General features: G+C 41.3%; 1 protein-coding gene across 1 annotated transcript in view; it reads right to left on the bottom strand.

Moving 5' to 3' along the window:
• PPP1R14C (protein phosphatase 1 regulatory inhibitor subunit 14C) overlaps positions 1 to 15200 on the bottom strand; it is a 108917-nt gene that overhangs the window by 25091 nt on the left and 68626 nt on the right. The window contains exons 2-3 of the mRNA XM_038001111.2: positions 10694 to 10777; positions 8620 to 8652 (exon numbers count right to left, since the gene is read on the bottom strand). Of these exons, the coding sequence (XP_037857039.1) occupies positions 8620 to 8652; positions 10694 to 10777 (117 nt within the window). The remainder of the gene's footprint in view (positions 1 to 8619; positions 8653 to 10693; positions 10778 to 15200) is intronic.

Raw genomic sequence — 15200 nt, forward strand, 5'->3', positions numbered from 1 at the left:
CCCTTCCCTATTGATCAGTGGCCCATATAGGATGAAGCCATAGACCCAAAGTATATGACAGAAGGTGACACACCAAAAACAATATCACTTCTGGGAAGTTAGCAGATTCTTTAAAGTCAACTCTTTAAATTTAATAATCCAAGAATATCATTATTGGTAAACTTGGACATCTTGCATATTTAACATGTGACAGGGAAGCATTACTTTATACAGAAGCAGATTCAACTAGCATACTAAGGGCCTACTATGTGTGAAGTTTTATGTCATGTGCTTTAATACATACCCTGACTTCTCCACTCATTAACTGTGTGAATTTAGGCAAATTACAGAACACTTTTATGCCTCAGATTCCTTAATGGACAATAATAGTGTCAATCTATTAGCTTTGTTGTGAAGATTAAATGAGACTTCCTGTTTCCAGTCAGGTACGTAAGAAATTTGGAAATCGCCACTGCATCCTAACAAAAGTAAAAAGCTGAACAAACTCAAAAATCCATAACTCTTTCTAGATCCACAAGGGAAGTGAGGTCACTGAGCAAACAAATGCTCCAGAAGTAGAGGGACTGACAGGTGAATACAGAAAATCACCAACTTCCTGGAAGAGAAACTCATAAGTAACAACCTTTGTGGGAACCAAAAGATGAGTAGAAAAACTTGAACTGGAATTGACAAATTGCTAGTCTCAGAGTGGACAAGTTTTAGAGATTAAAATTCCATGGGGATCCAGTCACGGGCAGAGGTAGGAGCATATCTTTGTAGGACCTTTGTATGAGTTTCACCTCTAAGAATTCTACCAGGTCCTCACAGTGAACACTGGAGAAGAATTCCCTTGAACTTCCAGCAGGATGAGATAAAAAGGAACCATTTTGAAATATACCAGAGCATTCTCGTCTTCTTTCTTCCTTTTCCTTCTTCTTTTTCTTCTTTTTTTTTCAAAGTCTAAAAGTTTATTTAACAAGATCTGTCCTGAGAAGAAACTATTTAACCAGAGTCTAACCTGACATGGTTTTACTAGAGCCTAAGTGACCTGGGGGAAGGGAAATACCAAACTCCAGCTGGCTCTGGCTAACTACTCTATCTAAAGGGGAATGGGGGCGAACTGAGAAGCACTTGTGAAGTTCACAGTTCAAGGACACAGGCTCCCTACAAGACTGAGAACTAATCACAGGACTGTGGATGCTTCCCCTCTCCTCACACCTTACTACCACACTACTTAAGGCCCATTTACAGCAGTTCCTTTTACCTAGTTCATCATGTTCAGTTGGCAAAAAAATTATAACACACAGTAAAAGGCAAAAAAACACAGTTTGAAGAGACAGAGCAAGCATTAGAACCACTCAGATAGAGCAGGAATGTTGGAATTATCCATCCAGGCATTTAAAACAACTCTGTTTAATATGCTAAGGGCTCTGATGGATAAAGTAGACAGCAAGCAAGAACAGATGGGGAATGTAAGTAGAGAGATGGAAATTCTAAGAAAGAACTAGAAAGAAATGCTAGTGATGAAAAATACTATAACAGAAATAATGTCTTTGATGGGTTCATTAGTAAACTGCACACAGCTGAGGAAAGAATCTTTAAGCTTGAGGATATCGTGACAGAAATAAATGGAGAGGTATTCTATGTTCATAGATAAGAAGATGCAATATGGTCAGTACATCAGTTCTTCCCAACTTGATCTACAGATGCAATGAAATCCCAATAAAAATCCCAGGAAGCTATTTTGTGGATATCAACAAACTGATTCTAAGGTTTATATACAAAGACAAAAAACCCAGAACAGCTAACACAATGTTGAAGGACAAAAAACAAAGGTGGAGGACTCACACTACCCAACCTCAAGGCATACTTGACGCCACAATAATCAAGACAGTGTGGTATTGGTGAAAGAATGGACACATAGATAACTGGAATAGAATAGAGACCCAGAAACAGATCGACATAAATATCAACTGATCTTTGATAAAAAAGCAAAGGCATTCGAAGGAGCAAAGGTAGGCTTTTCAACAAATGATTCTGGGACAACTGGAAATCCACGTGCAAAGAAACGAACCTGGACCCAGACCTTACACTCTCCACAAAAAGTAACTCAAATGGATCACATATGGACCTAATGTAAATTGCAAAACTATAAATCTCCCAAAGGCAATATAGGAGAAAAATCTAAATGATCTTGTGTTTTACAATGATTTATAGATACCACACAAAAGGCATGATCCATGAAATAAAATATTGATAAGGTGGATTTCATGAAAACAAAAATTCCTGCTTTGTGAAACACCCTGTCAAGAGAATAAAAAGAGAAGCCACAGACTGGGAGAAAATATTGCAAAAAACATGTCTGATAAAGGCCTATTATCCAAAATTTCAAAGAACCCTTAAAATTCAACAAAAAGAAAACAAACCAATTAAAAGATGGACCAGAAACCCTAACAGACCCCTCACTAAAGAAGATATAGATGACAAATAAACATATGAAAAGTTGTTCCAAATCATACATCACCAGAGAAATGCAAATTAAAACAATAATGAGATACCACTACACACCAATTAGAATGGCCCAAATCCAGAACAATGACAACACTAAATGCTGGGGAGGATGTGGAGCAACAGGAACTCTCTTTGCTGGTGAGAATGCAAAACGGTACAGCTGATTTGGAAGGAAGTTAAGCAGATTCTTACAAAACCTAAACACATTCTTCTTACAATACAGTAATCCTACTCCTTGGTATTTACCCAAAAGACTTGAGAAGTTATGTCCACACAAAAACCTGCTCAGGAATGTTTATAGCAGCTTTATTCATTAATTGCCAAAACTTAGAAGCAACTAAGAGTATTTCAGTAGGTGAATGAATTCATAAACTCTAGTACATCCAGACAATAGAATATTATTCAGCACTGAGAAGAAATGAGCTATCAAGCAATGAAAAGACCCAGAGCAAATTTAAATGCATATTACTAAGGAAAAGAAGCCAGTCTGTAGCTGTGAAATGTTGATATCAAATTTTTTAAAAGCCATTTTGGGCTGGGCACGGTGGCTCATGCCTGTAATCCCAGCAATTTGGGAGTCTGAGGTGGGCACATCACCTGAGGTCAGGAGCTCAAGACCAGCCTTGCCAACATGGCGAAACCTAGTCTCTAGTAAAAATACAAAAATTAGCTGGGTGTGGTGGCACGCATCTGTAATCCCAGCTACTCGAGAGACTGAGGTAGGAGAATCACTTGAACCCGGAAGGCAGAGGTTGCAGTGAGCAGAGATCATGCCACTACACTCCAGCCTGGGAGACAAAGCAAGACCCCACCTCAAAAAAAAAAAAAAAAAAAAAAAAAAAAAAAAAAAAAAAAAGAGCCAGTTTGTAAATTTGAAAAAATTTACAAATTTTCATGCTATGGCTATTCTGAAAATAGAAGGGCTAAATACTGTATAATTCCAACTATATGACATTCTGAGAAAGGTAAAACTATGGAGACAATAAAGAGATCAGTGGTTGCCAGGGGTTGGGGGGAAGGAGAGATGACTAGGCGGAGCACAGAGGATTATTAGGGCACTGACACTACTCTGTATGATGCTGTAGTGGTGAATACATGTCATTACAAATTCAGTCAAATCTATAATGTACAGTACCAAGAGTGAATCCTAATGTTAACTGTGGACTTCGGGCGATAATGATGTGTTAATGTAGGTTCACCAGTTCTAACAAATGTACCTCTCTGTGGGGAGATGGTGACAACTGGGGAGGCTGTGTACATGTGTGAGGTGGACGAGAGTGAGCATACTGGAAATTGGTACCTTCTAGTCAATTTCACTGTGAACCTAAAACTGCTCTAAATAATAGTCTACTTAAAATTTTCTTTTAAAAACTACGAAGAATTTAACAAATGTTAACATTTTTCTGGAAAAAAAGATTAAATCTCTTAATACATGAGATGTGATTAGACCAGTGCCTGGCATCTACTAAGTGCCTAGTGATTTTTTAGCCATTATCATTGCTGTTGTTACTATCACTAAAATTATCACTGTGGGCCAGGCTTGGTGGCTCATACCTGTAATCCCAGCACTTTGTGAGGCCCAGGAGGGTGAATTGCTTGAGCTCAGGAATTCGAGACTAGCCTGGGCAACATGGAGAAACTTTGTCTCTACAAAAATAACAAAAATTAGCCGAGTGTGGTGGTATGCACCTGTTGTCTCAGCTACCTGGGGGGGCTAAGGCAGGAGGATCACTTGAGCCCAGGAGATTAAGGCTACAGTGAGCTGTGATTGTGCCACCACACTCCAGCCTAGGCAACACAGTGAAACTCTTTCTCAAAAAATAAAATAATTTTAAAAAGTTATCATAGCAAATAATCCTTACAAACATGAGGAGAGATGGTTAGTATTACCCCATTTTATAGAGGAGGAAAGGGAGACTCAGAGAGGTTGAGAACATTGCTTAAAGTCATACAGTTGGTGCTAGCATTGGCACAAGACTTTGACTCAAATTCCAGTATTCTTTCCACCACTCACCCTACCTCTGCAATGAGGGGTTATAAAATAAAAGTACCTAAATCAGCAAAGACATCCTCCTTACATTTCTAACTTCCAAGTGGCATAACAGTTGTAAGTAAAATCATTTTGATCAAAAACAGCACCTTTAGAGATCCCTACTTAGAAAAGAACACCTTAATTGATAGGCATTTAGTTCAGATAAGACAAAGTCCTACAAAGTTCTAAGCTTCTTGCTGAGTCAAGTAGCTTAGGAAGACTAGCAGATTGGAAAGAAAGAGTACAAGATTAGGCGTCAGAAACTTGGGTTGAGTCCTGACTCTCTTGCTCACGACTCTGACATTATGGGCAAGCTACCCAAACCCTCTCTACTTGAAATGACGATTGTGAGGATTAAATAAAGCAATGTATGTTAGTGCAAATGTGAACTACAGAGCTCTGGAAAAAATAAGCTATTGATTGTCATTGTCACAATCCAGGTGCCAGTAAAATCTGTTTCCTAGGAGCATACGCTCAAAGGCAAAAGTGTCCAGCCTTTTTGAAATGATCCATTAACAGATAAGGGAACTTGAATGAAATTCCTCAGCATTTTACATCATTTCCATTCCTAGAAACATGAGCTAAAAAAAGAACATAGAGATGTTCACTTAGAGACTCCAGCTCCTTTTTCTGCTTTCAGAACTCTGAAGAGTGTTCAAATATTATATTCTTCATCTCCTGACCCTCTGTATAGAAACCAGATGAGAAATATTTTTGCTCCGGGGACAAGACCCACCATTTTCATTGAATGGCATGGCTCTCAACTAATGTAAATATTGGTTCCCCAAACATTACAAAAACTAGGGAGAGAATGGGCTCATTTCCATGAGGAAATGCAATGCGTTTCACTGTTGGCTGCGAAGCTGGGCAAAAGAGAAATCTGCAAGTCCAAACTTTCTCACCCGAATAACCAAAGCATGAATTTCTTCACTTAGGTGGAGAACTGAAGAAAAAGGGCTTGATGAAATGAGTGAACGCATGTCTGCAGTGGCCAATGGGGCTTCCTCTCTACAGCAACCCCTTCCACCCCCATATTACATGTTCATTCATCTGCATCATTCATCATTTTTCTTGACTACAATTCTATTATTCTTGTCTAACCCATCACACAACTTAAAATCACGTTCCTATATTAATTCCCCAACTACCTATAAATAAAGAAGGTTTAGTCCCCAAAGAGCTACATGGTAAAGTCTCCTGCCTTCTCCTCTCTGGGAGGAAATCTGAGGGTCAAACTCTAAAAATCCTGACTCTCTCCAGAGAAAAAGAACCAAACATCGACATTTTTGAGGAGCCATCCCCTTCCACACATAACAGATTAAGAAAATAAATCTGGCTTGCAACGTGCTCACTCCATTGTGAGATCCAGCAATAACCACGCAGCCCTGGCCGGGCGCGGTGCCTCTTTCTTGTAATCCCAGAACTTTGTAAGGCTGAGGCAGGTGGAGCATTTGAGACCAGAAGTTTCAGACCAGCCTGGCCAACATGGCAAAACTCCGCCCCTACTAAAAATACAAAAATTAGCCGGGCATGGTGGCCCACACCTATAATCCCAACTACTCAGGAGGCTGAGGCATGAGAATCGCTTGAACCCGGAAAGCAGGGTTTGCAGTGAGCCTACATGGTGCCACTGCATCCCCGCCTGGAGTGACAGAGCAAGACTCTGTTCAAAAACAACAACAAAAAAACAAGCTGTTCTTATACACACAAATGCAAATCAGCTTACTGTCTCCCCATATTCAAATGTGACTATGCCACCAAAAATCAGCAAAGACATGAAAATAGGCAGAAAAAGGTAAGATTCAGAGAAAACAGAGACGATGCAGAGAGCAGAATAATTTTAAACATAAACACAAAGAAAAATTTCTCTAGATTGTTGTATAGGGGATCCAGGAGAAAAGTCTCGGGGCAGGGGGATGGTAGTGATGTGTTTGAGCAGTCAAGAAATATATTGTATGTTTGACAAACACACTAGAGAGTTCAACAAAAAATACCAATTGGTATTGGACAAAACTAAAGACAAGGGTTATGGCCAGGCACGGGGACTCACGCCTGTAATCCCAGCACTTTGGGAGGCCGAGGTGGGTGGATCACTTGAGGCCAGGAGTCTGAGACTAGCCTGGCCAACATGGCAAAACCCTGTCTCTACTGAAAATACAAAAATTAGCTGGGCTTAGTAATCCCAGCTACTCAGGAGGCTGAGGCACAAGAACCACTTGAACCTGCGAGGCAGAGGTTGCGGTGAGCCAAGATTGTACCACTGCACTCCAGCCTGGGTGATAGAGCGAGACCCTGTCTCAAAATACTACTACTACTACTACTACTAATCACAATGACAAGGATTGTCAACTCCAAGAGAAACAAAAGGCTATACAAAAAAGAACCATGATCCTATTTTACTGTTGGCTTAACAGTGAAAAACATCTGTTTAAATCATAGTATTATAAACCTTGTCTACTAATTTAACAAAATACTGTTAAATAACTTTGATGAGGGTATAGATGAAAAGGAATTATGTGGAGAGTGAGAGCGTGATCATCTTTCTCCTAAAGTCAATAAATGAAAAAAAATAGTAAATGCATATTTAAGAACAAAAGAATAAGTAGGCCAGGCACAGTGTGGCTCATGCCTGTAATTCCAGCACTTTGAGAGGCTGAAGCAGGAGGATAGCCTGAGGCCAGGAGTTCAAGATGAGTGTGTGCAACATAGTGAGATACAGTCTCTATAAAATAAAAATAAAAATAATTTAGCTGGGTGTGGTAATGCATGGCTGCAGTCCTAGCTACTCAGGAGGCTGAGGAGGGAGAGTTGCTTGAACACAGGAGTTCAAGGTTGCAGGGAATTATGACTGCACCACTGCACTCCAGCCTGGGTGACAGAATGAGCCCCTGCCTCTAGAAGAAAAAACAGAAAGAAAAGAGCAAATAGCAGGGAAGGGAAGCAGCCAAAAAGTGCAAAAGTGTTGCTTATTAAAATATAGAAATATGATACATAAATATAATATAAAATAGGGAAGGGGCCTGAAAGGTGGAGAAAGTCACTGTTACCTTTTTAAAATAAGCCTCAGAATTTTTGGTGGGGGAGGGTTCAGATGTATTAGTATGTATTTGTATTACATTAACTTAAATATATATATATATATAATTTTTTTTTCTTAAGAGATGAGATCTCGCTTTGTTGACCAGGCTGGTCTTGAACTGCTGGGCTCAAGTGATCCTCCCACTTTGGCCTGGGATTACAGGTGTGGGCCACCAAACCTGGTCTAAAAGTATATATTTTGATGGCTAAAATTAAAATTAAAAATCTTTATGACTGCAAGATACAATCAAAGCTGGAGGTTGGAAGAATAAAGCTCAAATAGGTAACTAGTCCCAAACCAAGTCACTGAAATCAGATACTTGTCAAAGCATGCTTTCCTCCCCCCTTTTAATTAGATCTCTTCAAAAATCAGAAGTCTTACCACTATGGCTTTGATGTTACAAATAGACTTCAAAACATCTGACGGATCTTATAATTTCTCCAGTTTATCACAGGAATTCTCTTGCTAATATTTTCATAACTGATTAAACCTTAATTTCTACTCTGTGCTGTCAGTCATGAGAGTCTACATTAAATGCTTTAGTCTAATCATATTAATACCCATTTTTATGCTAATGTTTATACATTATACTTCATAAATATCTAAACAAAGCATAACATTTTTTCCCAATAAAGCTAACTCTTTGGAAAGACAGAGCTGACTTTAAGCTTTTAAAAAATACATACCAATAAACTAATAGGATGTATAAACCAGTTACAAACCTAAAACTTTTACTAAAATGATTCCAAACCCTTTCACAATTTCCTTTGAAGTCTGGCTTTTATCTAACACAAGCAACACACTCTGCTCCATTAATTTTAAGTATCTCTGAACTAGACACATTTAGGCTTAGAAATAATGAAGTTAGAGCTATTCAAACATATGCACTCATGGATAATAATTGCTAATTGGTATACACACACTCAAATCCACTTATTGTGGTTTGCTTTAAAAATAGACAAATTGATTTAATAAAAACCAGTTCAAACATGGCATTTAGGAAAAGTGATTTGTTTACCTCTGTTGGTTTGTAGCAGTCTACAAGAGCTTCCTAGAATTAAACACACAGAAGATCAGTTTTATCATCTTAAAATTCAGTATTATTGTTAAGGCAAAATTAAACATCATTTTATATTCATAGTATTATTTTATAATGGTAAAGCAAGATTTCATACTATCTAGAAACATACTTCATTTCAGCACCAGTTGGTTGTCTGAAGATATAAAACGTTTAACCTTCATAAATTCTTCAGCCTGCACACACATGCGCTACATGAAAAAATTTTTAAACAGGAAAAGATTTATTTATTTCTTTATTTATTTATTGCTACCATAGCATTGAAAACAAAGCATAACCCTTGACCAGTTTTTTTGTTCGTTTTTTGTTTGTTTTTGTTTTTTTGTCTGTGTGTTTGTTTGTTTGTTTTGAGACACAGTCTTGCTCTGTCTCCCAGACTAGAGTGCAGTGGCACGATCTCAGCTCATTGCAACCTCCACCTCCCGGTTCAAGCAATTCTCCTGCCTCAGCCTTCCGAATAGCTGGGACTACAGGTGCACCTCACCACGCCCGGCTAATTTTTGTATTTTTAGTAGAGACGGGGTTTTGCCATGTTAGCCAGGCTGGTCTCAAACTCCTGACCTCGGGTGATCCACTCGCCTTGGCCTCCCAAAGCACTAGGATTACAGGCATGAGCTACTACGCCGGGCCCCTTGACCAGGTCTTGAATGCCTTGCTGAGGAACAGTTTCTTTTAAAGAAGGACAGGGACGCTCAAGCATCCATTAGGTTGTAGACTTCAGAAAGATCTGGACTAACTCAGTAGCTCAAATCCAGGATGGCCTTCCACAGGAACCAAATCCCCCTCTCCAGTTTTCCTTTAATTAACTGGATGTAACCCGGCAAGATCCAAATGGTTTCAAACCCACTCCTCCGGTCAATGACTTTTTGCCTCCTCTGTGTGCACACGCACATGCACACACCTTTCCTTTGGCTGCCAGATTGGTGGATATTCAAGTTGAGCCAGCCTGTGCAAGACGGTGGCACCCACACTGCACTCAGAAAGCAAAGGGTTTAAGTGCAATGTAGCCATAAACTAGCTTGGGTCCTCACCTGGGAACTGGGAGTTGGGGGGTGATGATAGCTTAAAAACTCCTTTCAAGTTCTCAATGTTAAGAAAACTTTGTTATGTCATTACATTTTCTATAGAACTGATACCTGCATTATCTTTTTAAAATTTTATAACTAGGATGCTATTTTCTCCCAGCTAAATCTACCAAGAAGAACTAATTTTCATAACTCAGACTGTTCACCACTCAAGGGACACTAGTAATGACTAATGCATTAAACACATTAATACATTAAAATGTGCCCTTTGATTGCCATAGTGGCCATTTGCCATTTGTGGTCACCAACAGCCATTAACAGTAATTATCAGTGGACATTAAGAACAATGGCAAGTCAAAAGTCAACTGGTTTTAGAAACTCCCAAATGTAGATTTAAAAATGATAGATTTGACCTACCACAGGAAGGGAAATAAGTACTGTACTTTATTGCTGTCCACTAAAGAAATACTAGACATCTCAATATCCATCGTTGTACTGCAATGCTATGAGGTGAACACTGTCTATGGAGAGATCATCTACTAAATAGAATTATGTCATAAGCAATCATATTTAGAAATTAATTGCATGAATGATACAGTCCACAACTGTGATACTGGAGCCCTGGGCTTGGATATTCCAGTGCCAGTTCAGTCCTTCTCTTTCTCATGCAACTGTGGGGTATCAATTCTCTTCCCTGGCAAGTGGATCTTTGGAAGCAGAATCAGCTGTTTCTCCCAAGAAAATGGGGCTGGAGAAAGTTATACCCGTAAGGTACTTTGAGAACAGACTATAGTCAAGAGCTGCTTTATCCTCAGAGAGACGGTTTAAGAGGGCGAACACTTAGCAGCCCATTGCTTTCCTCTCTGCAAACAGCCATGGCCCAGGTCCTGGTGCCAACTCCACCACAGGGCGGAATCAGTTCATGCCAAGCTCTGGAGACCCAAGTAGACTCCCGAGTATCCATGATTAGAATTTCGAAAACTGCTTACCTGTAATTTTGAAGCTCTCTCTTCATCACTGTCTGCATCAAGAAGATCATCAATGTCAATTTCTACCTCTGGCATTTCTTCTTCCTGGGGGACAGTGAGAGGATATGAAGGCATTTAATTTAGTAAGAAACCTAACTGTACCCCACCAGTTAGATTAAGTTGAACAAACAACTAGATCATCAATTGAGAAGGGCTGACGGATAAAGAGGGCAAGGACAGGCTAGGAGGAAAGGAGGGAAGGAAAGAGAAGAGAGGGGAAACAGGATGAAGGGGTAAAGAGAAGAGGGGAGAAGAGAGGAAAAGGGAAGGAGGGATGGGGACAGAGGAAGAAGGGAAATGAAGGAAGGAAGGAAAAGAAGAGGGAAAAGAAGAGGGGGGAGCAAAGGAGAATTAATAGTCACAAAGCCATAAAAGTAATCTTTCAAAAAAATGAGAATTTTCTACTTTCTAGCAGAAAGCTGCATCTGTAAGTATATAAGGGGAGATTGGCAGATGATAGAGCTGGGAGATGGTAGTTTCCTATCTAAGAGCTACTCTTTGCTGGGTGATTACCCCAATCTTTATTTGGGGGTCCACATCTTCCTTCACAGCTCTGGGTCTATAGAAAACTTGATTCCACCATGGGATTTAGAGCATCAGCATTGCTTTAGCCCCAGTTACTGACGTAAGAGAAGACACGTGGTCCAACTAAGAACTAAGGGGGCTCTGGGAAAAGGTGCTCTTTTAACAAGAACATCCCCTTCACTCCCTCTGAACCGAGGAAGTGTGGCACCGGAAATTACCAGTGGCCACCATACAACCCTGAAGAGAGGCTGAGTTTAGGATGAGGCACTGACTCCACAGTGGGCGGAGCTGAAGAGAATAAGAAAACAGGGTTCTAGGTAAAATCACCACATCCCTGCATCAAACCACCTCTGAAGCCTGCCTATCGGTGAGTGAGTCAACCCCTTTCATTGTTGCAGTCAGCGTGGGTCTAGTTTAATATTCCTGCCACCAAAGACATCTAGTCCCGAAAAGAGGGAAGAAGGGTCAGCTGGATTTGGTGCAAGACCTCACTAACTTGGAATCTGAACTTCAAAGAAGATCTTGGCTATTTCTCATCTCTTCTGTTACCTAAGTCTTCTCTATACTTCTCAGAATAGCATTTTAAAATGTCAAAATAAAAGAGCATTTAAGAGAGTCCTGCAATTTTGCATTTCATCAGGAGTCACCGCAACCCAACTCCTTCCAGCCACAGGGATGGCTGAGAAGCATCTGCAGGAGCTAGAGAGAAAGGTGTGCATGGGGACACTGGGGACACCTGGGCATTCCCTGGGTGTGGCCTCTCTGTGTCTTGGCTCCAAGAGCTGTTTGTCTTGGCTTCCCAGGAGAGGCTGACTTTCTGAAAGTTTCCTTCCTACTAAAGTGCATTTATTCAGTAATAGTACTCAACCTCTTGTGTGTGTGTTACAACACAAAAGTGAGGACCCTAGTATACTGAGGAAGTCAAGGAATATGATACACTATCCTTGCTGACATTAGCTCCATGGGCAGGCGCTCAATGGACAGGAAAATTCCAGAAACAACCTCTCTAGTGATTTATTCCTGTTTCTGTGGAGAATTTCTGTTTTGATCCTTTGCTTGGCTCTTAAGGGGAAAAATCCACTTCAAAAGCAGTATTGATCAACGTGAATGTTTTAGATCTCATCTGTGCGGTTCTGCCTAATGGAAGAAAGATCTTGTACTCCTCAACATAATTTTCATATTTATACTTAACAATCATGTAGCTATTAATAGAAGCTGATGATGTAGAAACAGGAAGTTGAAATGCTTTGATGATAATAAAGCTGAAGGATGACCTTTCGATGGCTAGGAGCATTGTTGTGCAAGCATCATAGAGTGAATTTACACAAATCTAGATGACCTAGCTTACCACACACCCAGGCTGTATGGCACAGTCTATTGCTCCTAGGTTATAAACCTGGACAGTATATTACCATATGGAATAATGTAGGCAACAGTAACACAGTGGGAAGTATTTGTGCATCTAAACGTAGAAATGGTACAGTAAAAATAGGGTCTTATAATCTTATGGGACCACTGTCATATATGCAGTCCACTGTTAACTGAAATGCTGTTATGCAGTGGGTGACTGCACTCACAAGCTATACCACTGTGGGTCCTTAAATCACAACTAACGGAGCTTGGTGTCTGCTATTTTTAAAGGAAATGAAAGAACGATTAGTAACTAATGCCCTCCTCAGAACAGCACAGCAATGGGTTTTTCTGCAAATATTATTCAAAACGTTTTGATGCCAGCCAAGTTTAGACAAACAGGCTTTGACTTGAATAGCAGTGTAGAGCCTCGCCCTATGCAGTAGGCATCTTCAATTAGGCATCTTCCCATTAGGACTGTGCACGGCTCTTCTGTTAGGTATTGCACTGACCCATTTTCCCCAGCCCCTGAGATCTGGGCTGTCCCATATGGTAAGCATATGTGGTAAGCACATTTGAATACACTAAAATGAAATACAGTTCAGTTCCGCAGTCGCAGTGGCCACATCTCAAGTGCTCAATAGCTACACGAGGCCAGTGGCTACTGCACCGGAGAGCACAGATGGAGAACGCTTGCATTGTGGCAGAAAGCGCTATTGGACAGTGCTGCCCTGGAGTACACTTGCCCTCTTGCCCAGAAGTTGGGAAGCAAAGCTCCTTTCCCTCTCAAAGGGGCTTGACAGGAGTAAAGAAAAAAAATGCCAGGCATCTCAAGGTCATTCTCACTACCCAAGGGCATGTGATAAGAAACCCTGAGCTTGGTTTTGCAAGCCAGAAAGCTGATGCAAACAAAGCCCAGATCTCAAGGGTTGGGGAAAACCTCAAGTGATTGAGTCATCACAACAGTCATTAAGCATCTGCGCTTTTTACCAACCTATGCTGCTTCTCAGAAATCCCACCCGGATTTATCAGAGGCATAGGAGAAGAGAGGCATCCTGCTCCCAGCTCAGCCTGCGCCCCAGGTGCTCTGAATGTCAGTGAGGCTGAAACAAAACCCAGGTGAGAAGAACACAGAGACCCAGAGGCTCTGGGGAGGGAGAGTCCTGGGAAGCAAAGACAGCACCTAGTACCAAGGAGAGAATCCTGTAGATTGGTACTTAATATTCTGAATGAGAAGTATGGAAATATTCTAAGTTTCACTGAAGTCCTATTTAACTTTCTTTTCTGTATGCTGATCTTAAAGCAGTATCACTGAATGACCTTAGTGACAGATCAAATCACTTACAACGGAGGGAACACATCCACGGCCCACCATGATGTCCCAGAGCTTAGTTGTGTTTGGGCATTTTCCCACATTAAAGATGTGTCCCTAAACAGTGGCTCTGGTGACAAAAAGGGAAACAACTGTCTTCAGAGCTGCTGGGGAAAGTTATCAGCTACACCCTGCCCCACATTAGTGAGAGGCCCTCCCATTGGTACCCATAGCATGAGGCCCTGGGTCACCTCTACACACCTTTCTTGTCGTAGATTTGTTGAGAACCCACAGTCCAGAGCGAGCAAGGCGCTGTGTGTCAGCCACAGTGAGGCCCTGGCCCTGGGGGACGGGCTGTCTAAACACAGCTCTGACAAACACAATGACATGCAATGGCCCCAAAGCCACAGACAAACCTGGAGTGCTTTAGTAATTCAGGGAGGGAGAAAACTCCGCCAGCGGCAGGCAGGGAGGTTTCACATAGGAGGGAGGAGGTGAGCTGGCCTTGTGGAATGACAGGATTTGAACAGGTTTAGAGGGAAGGGAGAGAACTCCCGAGAGGCAAAATGGTAGCAGGAGGCAAAAAGACAAGATGAGTTCTAACTGTGGGTGTAGAAAGGTCCCTGACCTGGGCTGCAAACATGCATGTTGATGGGGGCCAGACAGGTGACAGAAATGGGACAGGCTGACGGGCTATACCATAGAGTGAGGAGTGCAGCAAACTGCAGAAAACACGGCCCGAGGGGAAGGAGCAGGGAACACACCATTCCCACCTCCTGTCACCTTCTAAGAATATGTGCTCAGTGCTGCTGGATTGTCTATGTTTTCAGGAATAACTGAAAGTAGAGTTTTTTAGTGTAGAAAAATCCAGTTTTTAAAGCTGTCTGGCAACTTCTTAAAATATTGTGTAGGATAAACAAAACCCATTGGCCCATAGGCTGCCGGCTCCCCTTGTCCTGCAGAGACTGTCCCCACTGAAGGTTCCACGGCTCCAGAACAAGCGAGGGGAATGACAGAAGGAAGAGCTGGCCCCGCTGCGGAGCGCGGGTAACAGGGAGGGGGCAGGAGGCAGTGCGAAGGCCATGCATCAGGTGCGAAGCAACAGGGCTTGAAGATGATCCCGGCAAGAATAAGATTTTAAAATAGTGATAATAGGGAGGAATAAACAGATGGAGTTTGGAGATGAACTGGATGGGGGATGAGGGGGAAAGAAAAGGTAAAGATCAGATCCAGGTTCTGAGCCTGAGAGGTTTTGGAGAAGGACAGTAATGACAGGAGCAC

Source organism: Chlorocebus sabaeus, chromosome 13 (assembly GCF_047675955.1).
Source record: "Chlorocebus sabaeus isolate Y175 chromosome 13, mChlSab1.0.hap1, whole genome shotgun sequence".
Lineage (NCBI taxonomy): Eukaryota > Metazoa > Chordata > Mammalia > Primates > Cercopithecidae > Chlorocebus > Chlorocebus sabaeus.